At 42.2% G+C, this 25,497-nt stretch overlaps 1 protein-coding gene across 1 annotated transcript in view; it reads right to left on the bottom strand.

Moving 5' to 3' along the window:
- PTPRO (protein tyrosine phosphatase receptor type O) overlaps nt 1–24,575 on the bottom strand; it is a 139,883-nt gene extending 115,308 nt beyond the window's left edge. The window contains exon 1 of the mRNA XM_057390009.1: nt 24,360–24,575. Coding sequence (XP_057245992.1) covers nt 24,360–24,575 — 216 coding nt within the window. The remainder of the gene's footprint in view (nt 1–24,359) is intronic.
- Nucleotides 24,576–25,497: the final 922 nt, after the last annotated feature.

Consider the following 25,497-nt stretch of genomic DNA (forward strand, 5'->3'; position numbering starts at 1 on the left):
AGCAGCATTCAGATTTATATATTTGCTTTTTTTTTGTCCTGTTTTTTTCCTTTGGTATGGCTAATATTTGCAATAGTACTGAGATAATCAGCCAAGAGAAATTTCTCCAGACAGAAGACCACAGAAAACTGCTTCTGCACAGTTTTGTGAATATACAATTTATGTGAAGAGAAAGAKCTAAAAAAACCTGATAATGCTAGAGTGGAGAAGGTGTCTTTATCACACCAGCTGGCGCTGAGAGCCTGCTCCACAAGCCATACTTGTGCTGTAAATYATGGATAATCAAGAAGAGCAGAAGTGGACAGAATTAGCTGGGGGGATGCACAATAGGTGTCTTTCAGAGACCATCTCCAACAGGGCACATTTCATATCCCTAAGGTGGTCAATGGATCTCCCTCCTCTACATATAAAACCCAAAATGCTAATACCACTTAGGACCAGTCTTACTCTTTGAAAGTTTTTGTTGTTTTTTTTTTTTTTTTTTTAATAAAGGCCAGTTGAATGAAAAAGAAACACTCTTGAGAGATTGAACTGGGAATTCAATTTCTACAAAAAGAAGGTTTTTAGATCACAGTGTACTATTAACATGTTAAGTGTCTTTCTGTATTCTATTAAGAAAAGCCCCACATCTSTCAGTATCTATTAGAACTACGATCTTGTTTCCAGTGCCTGGAGAAGTAGTAGGTAATTACAAAACAGACAGAATAGCTGGAAGAAGATAAAAAAAAATCATTATGTCACACAACCTTGAGTTACATTGATTGCATACTGAAGAGCCACAGTGTTGAGTCTCACCTCCTGTGAGGTCAATACTAATGCTCCCATCGACTGCACTTGGGAAGAGTTTCTACAAAGGTTTACTTATTTAACACTTGGGTCATCCTAAATCATTTGTTAATGTTACAGTAGTTATTCCTGAGGTTTCTAATTAAGGTTTCTGTGTTCTCTATGTAATCCCTTCTAATTTGCAGTACCACAGGAGAAAGTGACTTAAAATGATGATTTCCCTCCCCTCAAATTACAGTAGGGGCMGAGAGGGGAGAGATATTTTTTTATCTATTGATGCATTAGACATTTGCTTTGAAATCTGGAAGATGCATAAAAATTTCAAGGCAAAAGCATGAAAATGACAAAGCAAAAGGTTAATTAATTAGACYCTTCCCTCCTTTCCTCTTCTGCAAATGTCTTAATGCCTCTCCTGTCTCAYATTTCAGAGGACTTTTCACACCAGCAATGCTTAAATTTTCTGCCAATTTTTTTTTAAGACATCAGAAAGAAAAAAGTTCAGAACCAGGGAAATGAAAACACAATACTACAATTCTACTACTGTTGGAAAAGAAAAAAAACAGATTCACTGATGTTTCTTACAGGCATCATGAACCACCCATGCCAGCAGCATAATGCAGTCCCTGACCCTGAGAGCACCCCATATCCAGTGGTCACAGCAGGAGGAAGCAGAGGGTCTTACCATGGTCACAAAGTACAGATTCACCCCAAGGGTGTGCCTCTGAGAAAGAACTGTAACATGTGGAGCTGGCATCACTTTCACYGGCACCTTTAGTGTGGATAAACTCTGGGATTTTGTTCCCTGAATTACCAATTTTGCAGCTTTCTTACGGAGAAAATTCAGTTAGGAATAAAGAATTTGCCATATGCAGATTCTTTCAGGCAAGGGAAAATGAGCCAGCTGCAATTGTAAGAGCTGGTCTCTCCCAAATTCTTCCACTTCTGTGGCATCCTAAATGAGATCTGCTTTCAGGCTGGGAAGGATGTACAAACAACTGAATGCAAAACTCACGTTCATCTTCCAGGTAGTCTCCAGATAACCCTGGAGTTATTTCCTCTCACTATCAGGTAAATAATAGACTCCTAGGGGCATGGAACTTATATGCAACTTGTCATGTAAATAGAGAATAATTAATTACCYTTTTATTTATAGTTTGTCTGATAAGAGCATTAAATGGCAAGTAACTAGAAGAATTCCAAGGTGCTGAAATGTTTGCTTTCACCCGCTCAACATGTAAACACAAGGGGAATGAAATTAATTTGGCACTGACTTRCCATTTGGTCCCTCACAGTAACAGGGCTTGATTTTTGCAAAACAGCAATCAGAGATGCCTCTCTCCTGAAGCTGAAATCAAATTTTGTTGGTGCTCCACAAAACAATRAAGTGTTCTAATTACATTAGCAGTCTTAAAAGTCATGAAACTCTCATTATCTACTCCGAGGTCTTATATAACTCCCATATGTTATTAAGATTACTGAGATACATCCTTAATTTTTCTTATTTTTTTTCAATTCAGACAGTGTTAGTAGTCCTGAACTCTGCTTGTATTTACAAGCCCCAGCACCTATATCTGGTGGAAATTTGGAGATTAAACACCAACTTTCCCAGCTAATTACAAGCCTTCTCTGATTCCTGAAGAAAAAGGGAAAAAAAAAAAAAAAAAAAAAAGAAAAAAAAAAAAAAAAAAAAAAAAAAAAAAAAAAGAAGAAAAAATGAGGAGGAATAAACCAGGCATAAACCAGTTACCATATCCGTGTCATATTCACTTGCACCCTGCTTAAAATTTCGTTCTGGTAGAACCAGAACATCTGTCACAAGTCTCTTAATACTCCTCTGACAAGGTGAAGATATAGGCACATTAAGACTTCTGCATGTGCCAGTGAAATGTGTAAGCTGTTCTTACACTCAGTAAAAACGAGGGCCTAAGATTTCAAATTGCAGCCATAAAAGTGAAATAAAAAGCAGAAAGGCAGAAAAAGAAAGAGAAGGAAGCTGCTTTTATTTGAACCATGAAAAAGTAATTTCCTGGGATTAGCATATTTTTATTTCCTTTGCATATTCTTTTCTGAATTAATTTCACYGCATTTTGATAATGATCTTAGGGAGTGAAAATAAGTTAAAGCCAAAAAAGTAATGCTAATATGAATAAATGGCTTCAAGGTAGTGGAAAGGGATATACAGCCTCTTTTGTAGGTTCCTGCTTAATCCAGCTCCAAGGGCATTATTAGAGAGCAAATGTTGCTGCCTTCYTGTGGCAGTAGATAAGCCTGGCTCTGAAGCTCATCCCTGAAAACCAGGGGGGCTGTAACAGGAGCAGCAGCCCCAGCAGGGGTGCAGTGAGAAGGTCAGAGGAAGGGTTTCACCCACACGTGCTAAGGAAAAGCCCAGGTTTCACTGGTCCAGTAACCAAATAAAGCTGTGTCTGCACAGAGGTGTGATGATGGGCCAKGGCAGAAGCACAATGCAGGAGGGAAATTCTGCCTTTCCATAGAAAAGAAGCTTTGGTGTTGGCTACTCCTCGTTTTTGGGGATGTTTTTATGTTAACAAAGGGAAGAGCAACATAAGTGAGAAGGATTCCCATGGGCTAAATGACGATCAATCTCAACTGAGTGACAGCTCTAGAAATCATAACCATCTGTGAGGTGTATGTGGTACAGCAAACTCCCTCCTATAAACCCAGCGAGAAAAGCTACTTCCACTTTTGTGTAAAGCGGGGGGAGATTGGCAGCTGACATGGAAATATTCACATGGGTATTAACTATTATCAAGTACTGCTGGTATTACTCAGTTTTGGAAAGAGAAAAACCATTCCTAGCCACTCAGTTCATTAAAGAAATATTTGTTTAAAATCATATTACCATAGGATTCACGTACAACTTATAAGAAACTCCACAGCTTATGGGTGTTGATGTGTGCTTAATTATCAGGTGTCAGCTTTAGTCCCCCTACTCACAGAAATTTATGTATAAGTCTTATACCATATTATGAACAATAGAAATACCTACACTAAGTACAACTTGAAATAAAAGCACTGTATTAYCCTGATTTGAAAAGGAATAGGACACCTGAACCAAAAATCTAGATTATAATATTGCCTGTGACAAAAAGAGATGGAAGAAACACAAATCTGATCCATCCCCAAAAACCAAAGCAAGCAAACAATCCTAACCACGTAATTTATCCACTAGCACARTCTGCTGACCCACTTCCCTGAAACTCAGGCACCAAAAATGGGTTGTATCCAGGAGGATTTCTGCAAACCACATCTACWGCCTTGCTTGTTTCAAAGAGCTGTCAAGTCCATATCACACTACACTTCAAAGACAAATTTCAGCCTTTCAAAGGGTGCATACCAATTTGGTTTTTTTGCAAAACATTAGTAACTATCAAAAAGAGCAGTAAAAATATTACGGAGCCTGATGTGAAGACAAATATTTTAGGAATATTACATTTAAAGGATGCACAATAAACATGACAAAAGGGGGAAAAAAACCCAACTCAAATAATTAAAGAAATCCCCAAAAGCCCACCTTTTTCTTCTATTTGAAAAAAACAACCACAATACCATGTTAAGACCATGAAAATCAAGTAAAAAAATCCAAACTACTAAATGGAACCCACCAAAGTATACAAAGTGAAATACTGTGGATTCATCAATGAAAAAGAAAGCACTTTAAGAAAGCACTTTTTACCTGGATTTTACTTCTGGTAAATAGTTCAACTTGTGAGGAGGATGTTTCACAAACAGATCACATATGATTTCTAGTCATTTTTAATAAGCAGATTAAGTGTAAAAGGAAACAGTGCTACTGTTTCCCCTTCAGCTTAACATAAGATCTCTGTGCCACCTCTCACAGCACTTTTCATGGACTGGATAACACAAAAAGATTTCCAAGAAATCTAGCTCACATCTAAAATGAGTGAAATTTTCCTAGCTACCTGTAAGAAGTAGGAGTTTATAGACAGCAATAAAACAACCAGCACAAACACTTTGGAAAACCTCTGCAGTCTGTGGAGATCCAAAAGCTGGAGGCTGATGGAATAAATTACCTCATTTGGTAAGGTAATTATGGACTGTACTCCAAGCCTTATCATTTGTCTGCTACACTGAGGATCCAACACCATTGATGTTTCCTGTAGTGAGCGGTGAATAATCACATGGCTTTGTCTGCACCCTAAAAGCCAAGCTCTATCACCATAAAAGCGAGTGGAAAGTCTCTCATAAATATTTCTTTATTTCATCTATGCTTTCTTGGCTTAACCTGTAACATGACAAAGGGAAAGAGGACTGACTAGGTTTCAGGCTAGTTTCATCACTAAGACTTCAGGGTGAAATCCTAAMTCTCTGATGGTAGCTGAAATCAATTCTGGACTTAAAACATAGATGATGTTTTAATATTCACCTCCCATTWATGTTCTTCTGAATCTCTCTCAGAAAACCTCAGTCCAAATTACTTCATTCAAAACTGCTGAAATTACCCAGAAGCTTTCATGAACAAGAGATACTGAAATTCCTCTGCTTTTTGCACCACAAAATCATATGCAGCCTGAAAGGTGCATTTAAGAGATATGGACTTCAGTAATAACATCCAAAGAGTCTAATGGGAGTTTCAAAATTACAGTGGAACCAGAAGCCAGGCAGGTTTCACTGTGATGTCTAATAATTATTACAGATACCACTTCTAATATCTGCTGTGAAACATGCGGAAGTTTTAAGTTGCCAGTTCCCAAAACACCATCATTTTTTGAAGCACAAAACCCCYACAAAGGATCTTGTCATGCACTCCTAGAAAGATTGTACCCCTCACTTTTCCATATAATTTACAAACAACTTCTAAATGAAATTTCATTYGAATCTTAATATTCAAGAATGCCAGGTAATTTTCAGTGCTACACTGCATTTGGTACCTGTTGTCTCTAAATCCCTCTGCCTGTGCTGTCACACAGGCAAGGAAAGCCAGCACAGGACAACCCAAGCTATAAAGAATGAGAAGCATAAGCATGGGGGTGGCTGCTGCCAGAAAACCTGGAGTACCCTCACTGGATTTCCTTCATCCTCAACTGAAACTCTTCAAAATTGGGTGCCTGGTCTGAGCAGGATTCATGTTGTGAGGACAAGGATGACCGGTCCTGGAGGGTAACTTATCACACCTTAGCACCCATAGGAAACACCTCGAGTGTATAATCCGCTCCCCTCCAGTGAGTACACAGCAAAATATGCAGCTCATGTCCAGGCTATACACATCTTTTTAATGGATAACGTGAGGTAAATCATCCCAGACACAGACCCCAGCTGCCACAGCCAAGGCCCAGGAAGCAGTTTGTCCTTCTGTGAGGGAAGGACCCGAATGCCATCATGGGCTGGTTATCCATTGCTCCCAGGCACTCCCACTTCAAATGCAGCTGCTCTCCACTGCCAAGCAATTTCAACGTGGTTATGCTTCACAGTCTAACTCTGCTGCTCTGCCCTCATGGCAGCGGTCCCGCTCAGTCCAACAGGATTGCACATGTGGCAGGAGCTTGGCCCTGTGCCGCGGGAACATCAGCGAGGCCGCAGTGAGGCCGCACACTCAGCAGCCGCAGCCTTGCTGCTGATGGCAGCTGACCTGATGCCATTAAAAATAATTCCCTGTTTCTGTACAGGTACCCCGGATGGAATCACAGATCGCCACTGCTCTGCACACCCAGCGGGCCAGTGAGTCAGGGTGAGCCCCAGAGCTCCCTGCCTTGCTCAGTGTCCTCTGCTCATTGTGTCAACAGCACACTGGGTCACACTGGGGCTACTCGGGTTCTCTACTGACACCACTTCTGCACGACACAAATTCCCAAAGAGCAAGCTCTGATCCGAGCCCATTGACGCCTATCAATTTCCTCTTAAAATGAAAAACTGGAAATGAATCCAGAGGAATTTATTTMTATCGGAAGCCATGTCTCTTGTGCTCCATATGTAAGAGACCAGCTGCCTCTTTATTTCAATTTGTATGATCAGAATAGATTAAAAAAATGCAAAAGCATGATCCTGAGGGCGTTAGGCTGGTCACTAATKTGGGGGAGTACCCAAGCAAGGAAGTGTTATTTTACCTAATTAAAACAGAGCACAGTATTTAAAGACAGATTATTTGCATTAAAACAGACAATTCAGAATTCTAGATACTGTTGAGTCTGAAATTATGATTGTTAATCTCTCCTCACATAACAATGTTCTACTGACAGACATTGTAAATCACTTCCTTTTGCTCGCATTAGATGAACCCATCACTCAAAGTGCTCAATTATAAACCTGAATACAATTTAAAAGGTGAACTTTCTTTAGTTTTACTAATGGCAGAAGGGCAATGCTGATGTGTAATATCAATGTTAATGCATTACTCATGACTGAAACTAGTCTGTATTCAGTAAATTGCTCATTCCTGTGACCAGAACAGGCAGCAGTTTGCTCTCCTGGATCTTACTCCCCTTGCTGCAAGCACACTAGGTGTGTAATGGGCGGGATACCCAGCTGCAAGCTGTTAAAAAAAAGGACATGTTAATCTATAATTAAAAAACCAAAAGAAAACTGAAAATAAGCTCAGAATATTCATTATATATTAATGACAGGTTTACAACCTGAAGGTTTACAAACTGCAGTTAAACACAGATATGGAATCATTAAAATATAAAATACTGCATCGTTAATTTTCATTTTCCTGTGGAAATGGGATAGACATGAGCAAGGATGTGAACGCTAGCATGAATACTCTCTACCCCTCMGCTTCTTTAGGTGCCAGGATTGATTTATCCTTTGTCCCTTGCTAATCTGCAGAGCTACTTCCACTTCAGCAGAAACTCCTATCTATCTATCTTTACTGAAATAAAAACCTACAAATAACCACATGCACTGCAGAGCTGTAGTTTACCAAAATGAAGTCAAGCACGGTTTTACAGTTGTAATTGGTTTGCTGACCAAGTGAATGTTTCCATTTCAGGTCACTTCATTTGCTTTTAATAATGGCAAATACTTTGAATGCATTTCAATTCCAAACCCTATTTCAAGTGACAGCTGAGATGGACAGTCTTACTTAATGACAAATCACTTCCAGAGATGGCCAGAAGGCAACTGAACTCCCATGGTTAAACGTGATCTGGTCTTCATCAAAATTTTGGCCATTCTTCACTATGTCTGTCCTTGTTCGCCTTTAACAAAGATCATCCAGGAAATGTGTTACAGGACATGAAATGAGGCAGTCCCAGCATCTTTCTTTCAAAAATTTCTAGGCTACTGCCTTGCTGCTCCACCTGTGACTATGTCAGTGTGACATTAAGGAAACCAAACTGCTGGGTTTGTGTAGGAACACACACGCAGATGGCTCTGGAGGCATTTGCAGTTCTTCCTAACACATTCAGAAGCATAAAGGCAACACTTTCCTCTCAACTCTGTTACCCTTCACATGCACAGCAATTTCAGCACTCTCAGCAGGTTGGATTTACCACTCAGGAAAGCCCAGTAGCTCCTGTAAGCAGTATCCAACCTGCTCTGGCAATCAGACATCCAGAAATTGAGGAAGACTTCCAAAGTCATGTAAATGTATGCTGACAGAATTTCTGCAAGGAGGAAGGAAACATCTGCAGAGCCACCTGAGGCTTGCTTTTTTGCCCCTAGCACATGTCCCTGCTTCACCTGCACAGCTCAGCCCCTCACTGCTGCTCTGTGACCCGTGTGCCACTCAACACGCTTCCAGAGCCACCTGCCCACCTGCACCACCTGCTCCAGGTCCACACACACAGCAGAAGCCACAGGAATTGTGCCCTTAGCAGGACACCTCTCTTGAAGGGGTCTCACACCATCCCCAGCTGCAGCTTACAGCTGTCACTCAGTTCCTTGGAGATCAGAGCCTGCACCTAGCCAACAGCTTTCCATCCATGGATGGAATTCTGAAGATAACCTKCACAAAACATGCTTTTGTCATTTTAGTTCACTTATTTATTTGCTTTCACAAATTGACAGTGACTGGTTTTCTAGCAAAAACTGTAAGAAACTAGAACAGTGATATTCACAAGCAAGGTTGTTTACTTTCCAGGGAAAGCMTCCCTGTTTGCTAATAATGGGATTGATTAAATTCCTTTATGTTGTGTGGGAGCCCCACTGTAGTTTGTAATTGTAAGTTTAGAACTTAGGGARGGCCTTGGTATAAATCACATAACTATACCAATAGTCCTAGAAAATCTATTTTATGAGCCATCAACCTGTCCTGGTGCAGAGAAGGACCGATTTATCTACCAGAGAGCTTAAGAGTATGATAAATGGAAGAAACACCTATAATTCAGACAGACAAAAATACCCAAACAAACTTGCATTAAATGTCTCACACGAAAAGGTGAAGGTATAGAGAGTGGGGAGAATAAAAATCAATTTTAAGTTCCTCCCAAAGGCTTGGAACCCCCACGCTTCTAAGATTAGAACACAATCAACCACATATTTCTAAGGAAGTAATACTTTTTAGTTTGGGTGGAAAAAAGTTCGTAAATACATCTAAYTGTATTTTACAGTAGCATCACTAAATCAAGGATCTGCTGTGTGTTGATTCTGTGCTGGCAACACAGAGCCAACTGGTGATGGTTGTACGGCCAACCTAAAGAGGTGATGGAGGCACCTGCTAAGGGACATTGAAAAGCTGTCTGCACACAATCGAGGGCATCCAGCTCTAGATAACCCTGCCTAAGCCAGGGTGTTGGACCTCCAGAGGTCCTTTCCAACCTCAGCCAACCTGTGATTCTGTGAACTGTACCCAGAACAAGGCTCTGAAACCCACCACAGTTACAGCCAGCAGAGAAGAAAGTCGCAGGGACTGATGTTTGGTAAAAATCCTGTAACAACGGCTGCTTTAGATGCAGTTCATTTGAATTCACAGTGCAGGTGACAAAGCTCAGTAATTGGCCCTTTCTTTCCCTGAGAAATACGATCTCTATTTGAATAACAGCTATCTTCATTAAAATAGTCTTTTCATGTAATCACAGTCTTTTTGTGACTATTTAGCATTCCACTGGAAGTTAACTACTGAGCTAAATGACTGCAAATGGTGTGCACAGAGAACCTTTYCTTTGATTGTTACAAAACGCTATCCTGAAATGTTTACTGGAAAAATACAACTTCACACAGAAGTTGAAAGCAAAACACTTGAGAAATGAGGTTGCACAGTTGAGGTGAGGAGGGTGTGTGAGAGGCTGGGTGTGAGCCAAGGGGACTGGAGCAGGGTTAAGTGCAGATGGGGGAGATTCAGGGATGGCAAGTGAAGCAGAAAGAGAAGAAGTAGGCTGGAGAGGAAAGAAGCCAAGGAAACAATGGCGAGGGGACAAACACTGGAGAGGATAAATGTGAAAAATGGGATAGTATTTTATTCTTGGAAAAAATAGAGATCTCACACAATTGCAGCTATTTGCAGATAACTTCAAATGGTTGTTAGCTGTTGAATTTTTCTTGACTGACTGCCCCTGCCTCCTTTTTTCTTTAGMGAGAGCTGAAAGCTTGGGACTAAAGTGCTCTTTCTGGAGAGCAGAAATATTTCCTGGGAAGCTTCTTAGGCTTCTCTATCACCATAKAAAAACTATAAAAAATAATGTTTGTCAGTAAATCCAAATTATTATTTTGCCTTTCAAACCTTCTGAATACCCAACCGCTACAACATTTTTTGCACATGATTAATARATAAAGCATCCACATCTAAAAAAAATCATCTAGTACTTAATTCCTAAGGGAAAAGAGGAGGAAAAGATTCATCTTTTCACTTTCMTACACATTTCTTTCAACTCTCCAACAAGATGGTGCCTCAGAGGTGTTCCTTCTCTCTCCCTCAGCTATAGCTTCATGAACTGGAAACCAGATTAGCCTGCAGTTTATCCATGAATAAGCTCCCCACCCATGGATAAGCTTTGAGGCTCCAGTCAGCACTTTGTCATGACAACTTGATCATGTGAATGGTAACACARGCCCTCGGAACACATCTGAGCTGAGGTACCACAGCAGCGTACCTTGTACCACAGAGGGATGAACTGGCACAGCTCAGCTGCCTGGAAAGGAGATGGGGACAATGACCTCAAAAGGAAAGGACCAGCTGAAAGCACAGCTGGCAATGCCACCTCTCTCTGAAAGCAGGGAGATAGAGCATCCTTCTCCAGCACAAAACTGCAGCAATGGAGGAGCACCACGGCAGGGCAATGCCAGCAAGCCACGCCAACCACTGCCCTCATGAGCTGGGCATGACTCACAGGCAGGGAAAACTGGGATGGAAGAGCAGCTGRATCCTTCCCAGCACCAGGGCAGGTCCCTGTCCCCTCCCTGCCATGCCCCACCATGAAGCCACCCTTGACCTGGAGCTGCACATGCTGACAGCCAGCACCAGCAGGGAACCCCTGATGTACAAGTGGATGCAGCCACAAAGCCAGGTGAGCTTTCTGCCCTCTCCTCCTGCATGAGCTGCTGCAGTAGGGACAGGATGGAACAGGGCTACCAGCAGGTCAAATCCTGCAGGAACTGCTTCTGGTCTCTTAGTAGGCTGGCTGAAGGCATGAGGGAACAATCCACTATGCCACTGCCATGCTTCTTCCACAGTCCCCATGCTACAGGTTACCAAAATCTGTACCCTTCTGTAAAAAACAGCATCCACAGAGACTCCTCAATCACTGTCACAAAACTGGGTTTTATTATTTTAAATTAAAACCCATATTTGCTTAATCCCTCACAGTCAGAATAGCAATATTTAAATTTATGAATTAGTACCGGTCAGAGCATACATATATTCAAAGTGTATCTTTATCTTGCCTCTCAAAGAAAATGATTTGCAGATTGATCTGACTGGTTGCTTTGACACAGTTCCTTTAACCATAACATCTTTCTGTTCCTCTAGTAGCTGAGATTTAGCATTTCAGGCTGAGTACATATGTTGGATAAGAACATAATCCTCAGCTCTGGGCATGGGTAAGAGGATGGCTCTGCATACAAATTGAGAGCACTGAGATGCAGAAAAGAAAAATACGCTAAACCCTAATATGCATATTATGAAGGCCTTCTGGCATCAGAAGAAATCATCAGTTATTTAGCTTGACATCTTTAGAAACAGAGGGAGTAGAGGGGAAAAAAAAAAGGAGAGAAAGAGAAAAAAAAATATGATATGACCTTTAGTCCGACACTCCAAGTAAAGACTTYGTATAAATACGCACACAGAAAGAATATGCCAATATGCAAAGAGGAAAAGAYATAAATGTGACTAGACCATTTCAGCAGAGAAAAATCACAGAGCTCCCATTTCACAGCCATTTCTGACAGCAYAGAGATGGGTTTATCAGGGGCCAGGAGGGGACACTGCTCTTCCCCTTCATTAGCCTTCTTAACAGCACGTGCATTCCTGGGTGCAGGATGCAGGCACATCTCTGCAGTCCATCTGCTTCCTCTCACTCAGGCTGGGGCTCATTTCCTAACACAAAAAGACTTTACATCATCACTGCAAAAATTCACATTGGGCATCCAGCAGTTACCAGCCATCCCTCATACAGTACTAAAGAGTGTAGTGTTCTGGACAAAAACATACAGGATTAACCCCAGGCATCCTCTGGCACTTCTAGACTTTTTTTCTTTAAACTCATGAAAGACCATAAAAAACCCCAACATGCTGTGGAAAAGCAGTGTATATATAAAGTTCCTGTATCCACTTGACACCCATTAGGAAATTCTTGTTTTAATAATMTATAAGCCTTCCAAATTATTAATATGAACTGAAATCCTGCATTTAAATTGTTCAYGGAAGAGAACTGGAAGATATAAGGGCCATAGGACAACCTCCATCTCGGGGATTTTTGAAACTTTTTGTCTGGGTTTTTGTGGGGTATTGTTGGGGTTCAGGGTTTTTCTGGTTGGCTTTTTTTTGGGATGGGGGGGGCAAGTTTGAAGCCAAAAAGGGAAGTTTGGGTTTTTTTAATTCTGTATCCTGTAGTTAAAAAACAGAAATCTATATTCTAGCATGGATGGAAGCAAACATCTAAAAGTATGAGCTAATATAAATTCAAGGCAAAAAAWTTGTGGGAAAAAAAAAGAAAAAAWTCCTGAACTCATCCTCCCTTCCAGCATTATAAATGATTAGGAATAAAATCCAAGTATGCTGCAGAGTCAGGCAGCAGAAGTGTAATCACAGCCCAAACCATTCCTTTGGAGCTCATTAAGTGTATTGAGTCCATGTAATCTTCTATTGATCTTAGGAGCAGTGCTTTGGTTATCAATACAAAAAGTRTAAGGGAAATTTCCAGAAAAGATTGCACATAGTCCCTTGAGAGACCTGTTTTTCCACCCTGATTTATCCAAGTTTCTGTAACTGGGTACAATAATRAGAGAATCCTCTGCTGCAGCACTAAGCCAACCAGGACAGAGGCTACACCAAGAGCCTTTAATTCATGTTGCTCACAAGTATCCCCTCGGAGAAGCTTTAATGGCTTCCTGCATGCCTTTGACCTAAGCTTGTAAAATACATGAAGTCATGGTTCTCCTCCCAGAATTGTAACTCAGAGGAGATGGGGAAAAAAARGGAGGGAAAAAAAACCCTKCTTGAGAATTGATGAACCTGTGAAATGAATGTGCAGAGATGGCAGATACCTGCCTGACTCTGCAGAAAGCTTAAGTGATAATTAAGGTACATTCTAACACTGACAGCTCTAAGAATTTTATCCTTGATACAATATTTAAAGCTCAAGCTTCAAGGCACTGATAAATGCAAGAAAACAAGCAGAGTTCAGCATAAAGCTTATGACTGTAACCCCGAGTTTGAAATTCTACAAAGAAAGATAGCCCAAATTATTACAAAATGAATTCGCAAAATAACAAAAGAGTCAGGTTAATAAATATTTCATACTTTTTCGTGTCCCAATTCATGATCTTTAAAAGGATGTAATTGGCTGTCATTTCTGTCCTGCAGGGTGCTAAGAAGTTGTCTAGAGAGGTCATGGAATCTCCATCCTCACAAATACTCAGAGCTCATCCAGACACTGAGCCCCTGACCTACTTGGCCTCCCTTTCAGCAGAAGCTCACACCAGATGGTCTCCAGACATCCCTTCCAGCCTAAATTACTGCACAACTCCAAACTGCGTGTCCCTGATGCTCTGAGATGCAGAGCCCCTCCTCCACACCACATTCTTTGCCCTTTTGATGACAACCAGGGGACAATCCCAAAGTCCCCACTTTCTCAGCACCCCCACTGCAATGTCCTGCCTCCCCCTTTCCCCATATGCTGCGATTGCTCTCTGTACGCTTCCAGCTATGTCATGGAGTGAGAAATACCAGCCTTACTTGAAGCTAAAAGGATAAACAAGTAGATACCTATGATAGTCCAGTAGCTCTCATAAGCTTTAATCACACAGCCAGCACTTGTAAGGGCAATAAATCCCTCCCTCCAGAGAGAGGAGAGAAAAATTAAAATCTTTCAGAAAAAATGAAAATGCTCTGATCAGTAGATGACTTTTATTCACACTACATATTGACAATGAACTGCTAATCCCATACAATCATCACAAGGTATCATTACCAAAAGCCAATCTCCAAGCAGGTCATGTCTTTATTAAAGATTAGCTACCAAATGCAGAAAGGATGCAAAAATAACCTTGTACATAACTGCTACAAAGCTGGCAAGATATGCTCTGGCCCATTCCAAAATGCTTCTGCTTCTTTTCCATGTTATCTCCTAACCTCATAATGTCCATGAATATGTTTTATTTGTGCATGCAGTAATGTCACCTGCAGCTATTCTGGTCACACCAATCCTCCTGGTGAGGCCGTAGGGAAGRTGTTCTGGCTCTGCTCCAACTTGAACACTCAGGCATCATATAACAGACATTCCAGAATTTGTTTCCTCCACCTGRACACTCACTGATATCCTGACTTGGGCTGTCCATCACCTTGTGCATGGACATAATGCCTACCAGAAAAGCTTGTATCTGATATCTAGGCTGTTACTCAATGCATGGAGYTCATTGTCCCTGCATCAACTGTGATGTGTGCCATACCCAAATATGCTCCCTGGCATATTGCTTTGCTGCCCTGGTTTCAGGCGAGATAATTTTCTCCCAAGCAGCTGCTACAGAGCTGTGTTTTGGATTTAGAATGACAGTACTGTTGGTAACACACTGACATTTCAGTTTTTGCTAAGAAATGCCTACAGTAAGCCAAGGACTTCCCAGTGTCTCATGCTCTGCTAAGGAGCAGGTGCACAGGAGTCTGGGAGGGAGTGTGGCCAGGACAGCCATTATTGTTATTACTATAGTCCATTTCAACTTTTATACTTTTCTTATCTCAACCCATATTTTTTTTTTCTGATTCTCCTCCCCATCCTCACCAGTCAGGGTGATGGTGGCTGTATGGTATTTTGGTTGCCACAATTGCAAAAAGGATTCTGCAAAGTTCAGATCATTGATGAAAAAATATTAAAAAAAAAAAAAAAAACCAACCCCAAAGCCTAAATATCATATTTTTAAAGAATATTTACAATCTGGAGTAAACAGTGATATAGATCCCATTTAAAGCTGTTGTGAAGCCCTACAGTCAAAGGGCCAAAACTCTTATTTTACTTCCTGCTATTGTCAATTCCTTTTGTCTATGCAGCCCTTTAATTCTGAAGTTTTAAACCAAACAGAAACATGTCCATGCAGAAACAGACAGAGCTTAGTTAATCTCTACAATTGCTCTCCATATCTAAGAAGCATCCACTTCATGAAAAGAATTCAAAGGGTTTGACTCCACCCTGAGTTTCTCCAAGCAAGAGCAGCTCTCCTACTCAATATGTAAGTTGGAATCATTTGGCTRTGCATTGGCCCTTTAGAGAAGAATTATTCCAGACACCAATCTCGAATTACTTCTCAAATTTTGATTCATGTCTACATTTCAGATAAGCATATTTTGRATATGTTGTTTCCATCTGTTTTATCACAGCTATGGCAATCTACTGGTCTCTAGTTAGCTGGAACAGTGTAAGTGRAAGGGTCTAGGAAATAATAGCTGTGTTCAGATTGCACCTGAGCTGAGCAGGATGAGTTTCTGTTCTGAAATTCAAAGGCCTCAGATGGTCACYGGGTTTTGGTATCATGATTAAAGAACCAGGGACCAGCTGTATTTTTCTCATCCAGATACAAATATCTGATATTGATGCACAATTTGGTTTCCACACATCGTGTCTCTAGGTTAATGCTGCAATGCCAGCAGCAGGAGCTGTAGGTTGAAATAGGATTAAATCAGAATGCTTATTTGAAATAAACAGAGGAAGAGGAGGAGGAGACTGAYGACTGTATGGAGAAAAGCACCCCAGAACAGCAGCTCTCACATTAGCTCCTACACTGGCTTCAGCCATGGATTACAACACCCCAACTCTTGCSAATACAGCTACTCCCTGAACAAGAAGGCTGCTCAAGATTTATCTGATGGGGAATTTCTTTAAGCTATCAGACGCTCAGATTCTGAAAATCAAACCCATCCCATGGCCTCTGATTTGTGCTGCTGGCACTGCAGGGACCCCAAGGCCACCRCCACATCCCCCTTGGCTCTGTGCTGCATGTCAGACTACACAGCMCCACCCGGCTGAGACTGCAGTCTGCCCACTACAGCGGGCTCCAAAGCCCATTTAAAGCAACATAAAAACATCCATTGACTTCACTTGGACTTTGGAGCTGTGCCCAGAAGCACAGTAGCCTCTSTGATAGCTCCCAGCCCCCTAAGAATGAGAGGAAACCCAACAGTTCTGGTTCCAGCTAGCAGACATTGATGCTGCACCTGCACAACAGGTGAGACGACAAAGTTATTATCCCTATTCCTAGAGTGCCTCGATTTTAGTTCAATGCTGGTAAAATCATAGGGTGCTGCCATTCCGTACTTTTCATTATCCCCAATGCTGCTGAGGAAACCTGATGGAGTCTTGAGCTAATTTTCAAAAGGTTTGGGAAAAAAAAAAAAAAAAAAAAAAAAGTGTAACGTTCCATGTTCTTCAACATCTGAGTATATTAAAAATCCCTTCAGTACACCCTATAAAAGAAAAAAAAAAAAAAAGCTGTTTTGGCTTAACATGTTATTTTGCAATGCAACTGAGAAGTAATTTCATATCAGAGATCATTTTGAAACACACATAGATATTCACTGTGTGTTCATTTCTCTTTCAGAAAATGTCATAATTTTTCTTGTTGTATTTAATAACTGCTAGTTAATTATGTAAAATCCCATCCCATCTGCTTATTCCTTCACACAGCGAAATTAGAGGGCTTGATTCTACAGTCATTACTCACAGAAGGAGAGGAATTGATTTAATGGACTTCCCTGAAAAGGGATTACAGTACAGGATCCTCTGATATTGATTTTGTGACATCATCATCTTTTCCTCAGAGCAGACACCGATGACTCAAGAAAATATCGGTACAAGATTAGGCAAGTTAGAGAAAGAAAAATATTTTTAAAAAACCCCACACCTCCTAATTTAYAGTAAGTTGACTACAGTAAAATATTAGCTATGTTCTGTTTCAAATACAAGTTCTCTTTGAAAAAGGAAAATATCTGACTGATGTTTCTCTCTTTCATCTCTTGCCCTGCTTAGTTACTTTCATGAAACTATTGTAAGCTAGGGCATTTTTTGTATGTTAATGGGTCCTCCTTGAAGGGATWAAAGTCACATTGATTATTAATTATTTTTTGATGTTTTAAACTGATATAAATGTCCAGAAGCTCTGAAGAACAACATCCTGTAGAAATCAACAGCAAATTTTAAAAAAAGAAAGTAACAAACAAAAACAACAAAAAACCCCTCTGCTCAGCTCCTGGGGGAAGCAATTGCTACTTCTGTTTGGAAGGTATACCAGCCCTTGGAGAATACCAGCAACTGGCATTTATGATAATCWTTTCTAAGTTATCTAGAGCATCCTTATTTTGATGTGTCTATCTTTCAGACTTCAGGCAGAGTCTGCAGGTATTTTGCATACAGAACAAAGCTAGGCACAGCAGTGCTAAGCAAATAATAAATAAATTATTTTCAYTGCTCTTGGAAAATGTTCATTTTTTTCCCTTAAATCTGCCTGGCAGTGCTTTAAGAAAACACTAATTAGTATTCTTTCCATGGTTTCTTTTTTTTTTTCCCGCCCCAATTCTCTCCACTGTTCTTCACCACATTTAATAGATATTGGGATTTTGGGTGTGTGGGGTTTGCCCAGTGTTTTGTTGGCTTTTTTCCCTTGCTCAAATTTATCATTTCTTTGCTGTTTATAAGTGGAATGAGACCATTCCTTCTCATTTAATGGATCAGTGAAGAGTAAAGATTCTCCATGTTCAAAAATAGGGAATGATCCAGAATAGCTGTGGTGCAGATAACAGACAAAAAGCAAATTACACAAAGGGRACAAGAAGTTGCCTGCTCTGGGGGCTTCTCTCAGCACTGAAGAGCAGCCCCTTYGTGTCTGATTCTGGGGGATAGGACAAGGAAATTATAGAAAGCCCTTAAAATTGAAGAAGTTGTGACTGGACTGACAACTCAGTGACTGGGACCTGCCTCTCTTATCCCAAAKATTTGGCCTTCATGAGATACAGCTGGAAATCAACAGAACTAATCTGAGGACCTGCAGGTTGACAGCACACAAAGGAGTTACAGTTGTCCACATCCTTCTGACTAGACCAGAGGGCACTTGTCTCAACAACCTGGAAAAGAGCTGAGGCCAAGTCATTTCAAAATCACAACTGTTAGATTGACTGGCAACCTTATCTGTTTTTAYCAAAGAACTCAAAAAGGAATTTAAGATTTTTATCCCCCAAGAGGTTCATATCTACCAAACTACTCAAATCTCTGTCTGACATAGAATAATAGCTCTGAGTTGTTTACTTCTGTTATCTCCGTTCAGCTCCTCTGAAGTGCTCAATCCTTGTGCTTATAATTCATGCTCGCATTTTTCCATTCCCAATATTATATTTTCTGCTCAGTCGCAGTGCCTATCCCACGTATTCTCATGTCCATGCTACCACCTCAAGACCAGCACATTTAAAGCTGATTGAATKAATTCCCTTAACACTTCTCCTGCTCTCTTTCCTGTTACTGCCAGCTGTGTCACCAACTTTCCCATCACCAACACTTACTGTAAAGCACTTCTTCCCTAAATACATACATACAACAAGATGGAAACCTGCAGAGATTGCCATACTCATTCCAGCACAGCCCTGATACAATGTGCTATCTTTATGGCAAGCCAGACACTGTGCATATCATTTTATTTCTGGAACTCCATTTAAAAGCCAGTGCAATTTCCCAGCATAAGAATGAAGGGGTTCCAGAAATGGAATGCATCATGTTTGGCTTGCAGTAAAGATGGCAAACTACTTCCTTAGGAGTTGCTCCCTTCACTGGCTGCCACTTATTCAGGATTATAGAATGCTGTGAAAAGCAAGGTAACCTTTCTCTTTCAACTATTTCCCATTCTCTATTCATCTGTTATACTGCATATGTCACAGTTAGCATATGTTGCCACATTTGTCTCAAAGATTTTCCCCTTTTCAACTCTACATCAATAGAAGTTTAATAAGAAAAAGAAGTCATAAGTTTCATATGCAAAACATTTGATAAACCAGTATCTTTACACTAGTGCACTCATAGGTACTCAATTCAATGTAAAGATTTTAATTGCAAAATATTCTTAATATTTATCAAATTTCACTTTTTCTCTTTACATTGCAACCAATTCAGTTTTGTTTCGAAAACAGACTCTTTAAAATCTTGAGTAACAAAACTGGAATGACAGATTTACTAGAAGATAAGAGAGCTCAGGATGAGAATACATACTTCTCCAATGAAAAAAAGCAAGTAATTTTAAAGAACACTTAGAATCAAAGTTAGCTATGAGCCTTTTAAGTTCATCAGCAAATAGAMCTGTTTTCAGAGGTTTGTTTTTTGACATTTATTGTCCTGACCCATATGCCTAAGTAAAAAAATTTCCTTTCTGCAAAGCTCAGACTGTCTGRTAAAGTAAGTCTCAAGGTGGATTTACACAAGACTCTGTTCAGTTTAGCATTCATTCTGAAGCTCTGTAAGGTCATTTCATGATCTGCTTGGATTGCTCTGTGTATGACAGCAGAAATGCAGAGATTAGGGGGATTCACAAGTTCAGCCAGAACTGCCCAAGAGCCCTTTAATGAATTGCCACCAGATCACCACAGGTAAATCTTTATTCAGCACAGCCCATCTCAGCCTGGATGAGGGATCACTCTTGACTGCAGCTCCTGACCGAGGTGATACAGCCTAGAAATTGCCTTACTGACCTTGTGCAATTTGAGTCTGGGGCTCATAACTCCTGCAGGCATGAAAGATCTTTTCTCAACAGTCCACTGTCATTTCATCACAATGACATTTGCCAAAGGGTAATAGAAGACTCTTATTTCACTGGCAAAGAGGGGTTTGCAAGTGTCTACTGCAGTTCTGTAAACATGACAAGCATCCTCTTCTTTAACTTTGCCCTCTAGAATCACCCTGATCTACCTACGATACATCTAAATGATGAAATAAGACAGAACGTGACTTGTAAAAGTTTTGGGCCAAGGGTGACTATTCGTAATTAGCTCTTTCAAAAAGAAAAGTGATCTTTTTGATCACTTTTCCTGGGAGGATGCTGATCTCTCCCATACAGGCTGGATAGTCCCAGACTAGTGGAAGGAAGAAAAGATTTTACCTCAGTAGTACCTCTGGGCCTGCCCCATCACGAGGAATRCTTACATTTGTTCTGCAAACAAAAATGAGCTGGCAAGATAGATTTGGGGTTTCCTTTATTTKATTTTGACAGTAGTAGAACATAATAATGAGAAAACAAAACTTGTCTCAATAAGTGAGCCACTGTCTCTTGGAGAGAGGAGGGTTGCTGAAGGGACTCCGTAACAAAATTCAAATTATGTGTTCACTGTTTTTCTCAGCAGAAGGAAACAGCTGTGACATCCGCCTCTCTCTTAAGAAGGTTTTTCCCACAGAAAAAAAAAAAAAGCAGAATCCTGATGGTAAGGCTTTTACTACAGATTTATAAGTGAAGATGTGGCTATTCTTGAAAATTACACCAGTAGAAACATATTTCCTTTGTTGGGTAATGTTGAGCTGAGTAGTCTTACAGAACCTCCATCTCTTTGAATGTCTTGGTCCATATAAACCTGAATTGAGACTTCACTGTGGTGCAAAACTACAAAACCTGGTTGGACAAAATTCTACCCTGCTAGATACAGAAAGTTGTCCTTGCTATGAGAARGAAAGAGGGTGTTGCTGATTTAGGTGAAGAGCACGTATGAGTGATATACAAAGACGTCAGTCTCCTGGAAATAAGGGATGTATTATTTTACTTACAGAAAATTTTCCTGAAGAGTGTCATTGCTCCAATTTATCCCAGACATGGAACCACTGTGACAACCACTTTTCTCATTATTTTCCTACTGAGAGCCTTGCTCAAAATATCTTGGAGCTGTAGTAGACTGCAAACAATGTCCCAGCATCACGTTTGGCTTGGTCAAGATGCTTTAGTCTTCTAATTAAGCTGTACCTTCTCCCATGGAAATGATACAACAAAGCAACCTTAAATCTCCCAGGGGCAAGCTACCAACAGCCTGGGACATCTGACTTAKCAGGGACATAATCCAGAGAAGAACTGCAGCTGGCCAAAGCTCAGTCTGGTCGTCACTAAGGGAAGGTTGTTGGGTCGCACTTAGAAAAGATGGGAAAGATGACATCAGTCACTGGGATCAGGGAATGTGTCTACTTTTTCTTCTTGTTTTTTTAGCTGAAGTACAGCTCAGACCTACCATTGCCACACCAAAATGAGTCTTTAGTCACTAAAGACTAAAGACTCTGCCTTCCAGCCACTCAGACTGAAACAAACCGACAGAGAATGCAGACCCACTGTAMAATGGCAATATATTGAAGGGATTCCTACAGCAGCATGGTTGGAGTCCTCTCTGACACAAAACAGCCCTGCTCCTCTCACAAGTACTGTAAATCCATCCTGGTGCCTGAACACACACACAATGCCTTTCTGCTAATTTCTAAATTAGCCATCACATGAGGAAACTGCTAAAGAAGGAGAATGATAAAGGTTCAAGATTGCATTGCTGTATTTCTAAAAATAATACTATGCTACTACCCTGGGGCACAGAAAGCATTCACATCACAGTGAAAGAARGAACTAAACATTACCAAGCCCATGGGCAACCATATCAGGCATATGACACGCAGGGGGCAATATCCCTGTTTGATTTCCTCTCATCACTGACCAAACCAGCAACCTCAGAGAGTGCCACAAGTTGGAGTAAGTTGACACTATTACTCTGCACCATGAGATAGTGACAATTGGAAGACAAGAGAAGAGAAAATGTGCTTTGAGCAGCTTCATCACTGTGCAAAGCCTGCTGATGATTTCACAAATTGCCAGATGGGCATCAAGGCCACATCAAGCAGATTCAGCTTAGCAAATGACATGTGGGCTGCCAACACKGAGACAAGCAAGAACACAGACATCAGTTTTGCCTGTCTTCAGATTCATCAGTTCAATGCCACTGCTTTCTCAACGAGATTAACTTCCAGGTGAACCATCAATTTAATAAATCGAATCCAGTTAGTTCTAGKATTGCTTCAACAAGTTGGCAGAAGYAAACAGAACTAAACTAGGGCAACGCCTTGTTTTAAAAGGAGTTCTTTTAAATTATTYGTCACTGAAAAAATTACACAGATCTCGAACAATACTCAGTGAATTTCAGGCTCAGGAAAATAGTCCTACTGTGGTGATCTGAAACAAGCACTTGTTCACGTTTCCCCAGCTTCTCTCCTGTAACGTTTACTTTGACTATCTTCTGACGTCTCAGTTATTTTACTGTAGTGTCCAATAATAATGCAAAGGTAATTAATTACAGTGGACTTGCTAATCAACCAAAGTCATAATCCAGTCACACAGAATGGTACTGATGCACCTCTATCTGAAGCTGCAGCTTTACCTTCTCTTACACTACAAAATTCTGCTAATGCCCATCAGCCTTCTTTGTCTTCCCAGTCCTGGGTTTATTCAGCTGCMAAGTGATGGTTGCTTTCCAACAGAACAAAATCCTGGCCCCTGGCTACCTGCAAACCTTACCCAGTTTCTTGAGATTTATTATTCATGTAACAAGTACAGTACTATACAAATATAAACTATTTTCTGTGTGGCTTTAACACAGCAGTGCTAGCAAAAAAAACCCAAAACAAAATAAAAAAAAAAAAAACAAAACAAAAAAAACCAAAAAAAACCAAAAAAACCAAACCATAGCACATAAACATTTTTTTTTTTTAAAGACAGGACATAAAGTACATTCTCTGATTGTGGGATAAAAGAGCTTCTTAAAACTGTCTGCACTTCTGCATTTGTGAACAAACTAAAAACTTCATCTTCCTACAGGGCCACTATAAGATCCACAGACTTACTTTCTTAAAAATACGTTTTTTTTAAACAACCACATTCCATAGAACAACGTTTTGTCTGTATATTAGCATTTTATCTTGCATAAATGTATGTTTCAGCAGTTATGAAAATGAGACAGCTGACARTTGACTACTATATGTGAACAGATGCTGTGAAAGCTTCCCTTTAAATAGTTCTRTCAATGCAATGTCAATTTTAGAAGCAGCACCACTGCTGTTCTAGGACATGATCCTGCAAACCCTTGTTCACACAGGGAGTCCTGATGATTTCCATASAACATTTACATTTATAAGGCTCTGAAAGGTCATGTGCTTAGCTGCAGAGCTCTCCTTAATAGCGACTGACAAATATACAACAAAGTTTGTAGTAGTGCCGAGCTCTGTTCTTTCGGGCAATGGCATTTGCAGCCAGCAGTATTCACCTGGGCAGTACATGTATTTTCTTTTAGAAGTTACACGAAGCATATGAAATAATCTTAAAGAAACCATTAAAAGAGCTAACGCGTAGAGACAAAAAAACATCATGTGAAACCAAGCTTGCGGCATTAGGCAGAACTTTGAAAAATTAATCTGCCGAGCAGACAGGCTGAGGTTGAACACAGCACGGCGCCGATCAGGAGAGAACTGTTCAATTGTGCCACGATAAACCCAACACGATCCAGCAGCCGCCCCTTTGTTAGCGGCATCCTCATTAGCGGGTGTCTCGCAGGAGGAAGGTCCCAGGTGTTTTAGGGGAGCGGGCGGTGCTGAAGGACAGCGCAGCGCTCCCCAAAGCGCCCCTCGCCCCTCTCTCGCCATCCCAGCCGGGCGAGTTTGCAGGGGGCAGAGGACGGGGGTAAGCACGGCCCCGCTCGCTCGGGCTGCCGGCACTTTCAGGGACAAGGAGCGCATCCCGCCCCGGGGCACGGCGGACAGGGCTGCTCCCGCCGCTCCCCCAGAGCCAGCCGCGAACCCGGCAGGAGCACAAAGCGGGGACAGCCGGGGCCGAACCCCGCCCGGTGGCCCGCGGGCGAGGCGGAGCAGGCACGGGCAGCGGGCCGTGAGCGGGCGCGGCGGTGCCGCCGGGCGGGCACACAAAGGCGCCGCGGGAGGGGGCCCGCAGCTCTCCCCTTCCCCGGCACTTACCTTCAGCAACACAAAGAGCCAGAGCAGACAGGAGCGGGCCCCCGGGGCCCCCCGCCGGCGGCGCTCGGGCATCGGGGAGGASGGCGGCCGCGGCCCGCGGGGGCGGCCGGGCAGGGGGGGCTGCTGCTCCTCTGCCCCCGGGACCCCCGGCGCTGCCCCCCGCCCGCCTCCGCTCGGCTCCGAGCCGTGCCCGGCAATGGCGAATTGCGGCAGCATCAGGCGGCCGGCGGCGGCGCCGACCTCCCCTCCGAGCGGCGCATCCTGCCGCCCCCCGCCCCTTTTATTTGGGGTTTGCGGCGGGGAGGGGAGGAGGAGGAGGTGGAGAAGGAAGAGGAGGCGACGGCGGGTGGTGTCTCCCCTCCCAGGAGTTTGGGCGATCGCGCCGCTCGCCGGCTCCTGCTTAGGGGCGGCACCGGCCCCCGGCGGAAGGCGAGGGATGGGAGATTGGAGATGGGAGCCGCCGCCCTCGCCCCCCGCACCGCCCTGCCCTCGGCCCCCCTCTCCCCTCAGCATCTTCTCCCCGCGGGTAGGAGCACAAGGCGGCGGGCAGAAAGGCATCCTCGCCGCCGCTGCCCATCACCCTCCCCGGTGTGTTTTTCCTGCCCCGCCGCGATCAGGGGACAGAAATACCGCGGGCATCGGGGGCCCGGCCGGTGGGGCAGGGGAAGAGCCCGGCCAGACCCTGCCCGGGGAGGCGGCTCTGCTGGAGCCGGTGCCCAGTGCSGKYAGCAGACAYAAGGCAGAATTCCCTACGGCTCCTRTCAGGAGTCAGCGGGTGGACAGCTCTTCAAATATTCAGGTTCAGAGCTGAACCTGCAAGTGATGGAGAAGTASTCATCTTGTCCCACGAGATACTCGGGCCCAGTGATGCGAGGGGTACTCTGAGAAAACTGAGGTCACCTCGCCTGTTGTGTTTTGCCTCTCACATCTCATCCTGCAATCCTGCAGGTTAATCAGAGTCTTCTCCAAACACAAGCTGTTCACCTTAGCAAGCAAGAGTCGAGCTGAAGATAATGTCCCCAGAAAAAAACAAACAAAAAACCRAACACCTTGAGGAGMCAGAACAAAACCCCAAAGTAYTTAAGAACCTTCCCCATTGGACTACCATGATGAAAACAGTCTTTCCAAGATGAGAAGA

Source organism: Malurus melanocephalus, unplaced genomic scaffold (genome assembly GCF_030028575.1).
Source record: "Malurus melanocephalus ecotype Western Australia unplaced genomic scaffold, MMel_1.1 scaffold_22, whole genome shotgun sequence".
Classification (NCBI taxonomy): Eukaryota; Metazoa; Chordata; class Aves; order Passeriformes; family Maluridae; genus Malurus; species Malurus melanocephalus.